This window comes from Eufriesea mexicana, unplaced genomic scaffold, assembly GCF_001483705.2.
Source record: "Eufriesea mexicana isolate 0111107269 unplaced genomic scaffold, ASM148370v2 scaffold32651, whole genome shotgun sequence".
Lineage (NCBI taxonomy): Eukaryota > Metazoa > Arthropoda > Insecta > Hymenoptera > Apidae > Eufriesea > Eufriesea mexicana.
In genome coordinates, this window is record NW_016939198.1 from 1 (window position 1) to 1649 (window position 1649).

Genomic DNA, 1649 nt, shown 5'->3' on the forward strand with positions numbered 1-1649 from the left:
CTCGTCGCGGAATCCCTCCTATAGAACGTAGCGGCATGTCAAACATGGAAGCATTACACGCGTGCAGTCTTTAGTATTCGAAGCCAAATCTTTTGAAAGAAAAAGAGAGAATATGGAAAGAAAAATCGACTATCGTAATAACGCTTGTAATTCTTTGCGAAGAGAGCTAAACGAAACGATAGCACTTATCTTAATTCCTGTGGCCGGTGACTATAATCACCCGTAGTAGCGAAAGGGATAAAAGAAATATTCGAATACACATTTTAATATGGCGAGAAAAGCTAAAGAAACTAACTTGGATATAAGAAACTTAGTAACTCATCACTGCAAAACTGAAGAATCGTATAGAGAAATTGGAAATATCATAGAGAAAAGTTTTTCATCCGCCAAAAATATTATTAATTAAGGGTTAGGAGATGAAGGTAGAATTGAAGACAGACCTGAACATGGAAGGAAAAAGGTCTTAAATTTATCAGAAGAACATTTTATTGTACAAAATGTGAAACAAAATCCAAGAATAAATGCCTCTCAAATTAACATCGAGCTCCAACATTTGTGTAATAAAACTGTTTCTAATGCAACAGTCCGTAGAATGTTGCGGAAGAATTCATACAATGGACGAACACCCAGAAGGAAACAACCATACGCTACTGCAGTAAATCGAAAGAAAAAAGATTTTGCAAGAACATTTATATCAAGATCTAGAGAATTTTGGAGAGATGTTACATTTTGTAACGAGAGTAAATTCAATATTTCGGGGTTTGATGGTCACATAAAAGTATAGCGAAAACCGAACGAAGAAATAGATTCTAAAAATATCCAAATACGGTAGTCATATTATGATTTGGAAATGTATCAATTACCACTGGGTAGGAAATTTAAAATTTATAACAGAAAAAATAAATAAAATGGGAAACTTCAGTATGCTAAAGAATAATTTCAAATAAAATGTTCAAAAAATTGGGAATTCTTGAAAGATTCTAATTAGATCAAGATAATGACCTGAAACACAAATCGGAAATTATTCATGTGTGGTTACTATACCACTGACCAAAGACCATAAATACGATACTACACAAATACAATAAACAATAAATACAATAAATACACCTGATCTAAATTCCATTGAGATGGTAAGGGATAAATTAGATAAAAAGATACCAAAGCATTCAATAACTAATAAAACGGAATTAGAAAGTAAATCACAAGAGGAATAGCATAATATAGAGGAAGAATATTTAAAAAGCACTTTTAAGGTAAAATAAAACCAATGCCAAACTTTCCGACGTGATAAAACAAAAAGGATACCCTACAAAATATTAACATTGTTAAAATTATTAACTTTTGGTACGTGTGCCAATAATTTTGTGAGGGCAATCGATGCATGCAATCGTCTCATTTCATTCTTTTTATAACTACAAGAAATAACATTATTACTTTTCCCATAGTATTGTGCGTTTATCGTCTAAACCTTGTATACCTCAAATAAAAGAGATTATATATTAAATTACATATTTATAATTCTTTTTCTTTTTTAGTAAATTATTATATTAATATCTAATTATATAACAATTTAATTTAATTATTTATAAATAATAATTATTCAAATAAAATAATTTATTATTATTAACATATATACATTAAGATTG

General features: G+C 29.5%; 1 protein-coding gene across 1 annotated transcript; it reads left to right on the plus strand.

The window, feature by feature from the left end:
• Window positions 1-268: 268 nt before the first annotated feature.
• On the plus strand, window positions 269-784 carry LOC108554552 (uncharacterized). The gene is made up of 2 exons (XM_017909863.1): window positions 269-326; window positions 408-784. Exons 1-2 carry the CDS (start codon window positions 269-271, stop codon window positions 782-784), a joined length of 435 nt encoding a protein of 144 aa, XP_017765352.1.
• Window positions 785-1649: the final 865 nt, after the last annotated feature.

Coding starts and splice junctions, on each gene's coding strand:
- LOC108554552 (XM_017909863.1), top strand. CDS start 269: ATGGCGAGAAAAGCTAAAGAAACTAACTTGGATATAAGAAACTTAGTA. Junction 327..407: donor AAACTTAGTAACTCATCACT/GCAAAACTGAAG, acceptor TTATTAATTAAG/GGTTAGGAGATGAAGGTAGA.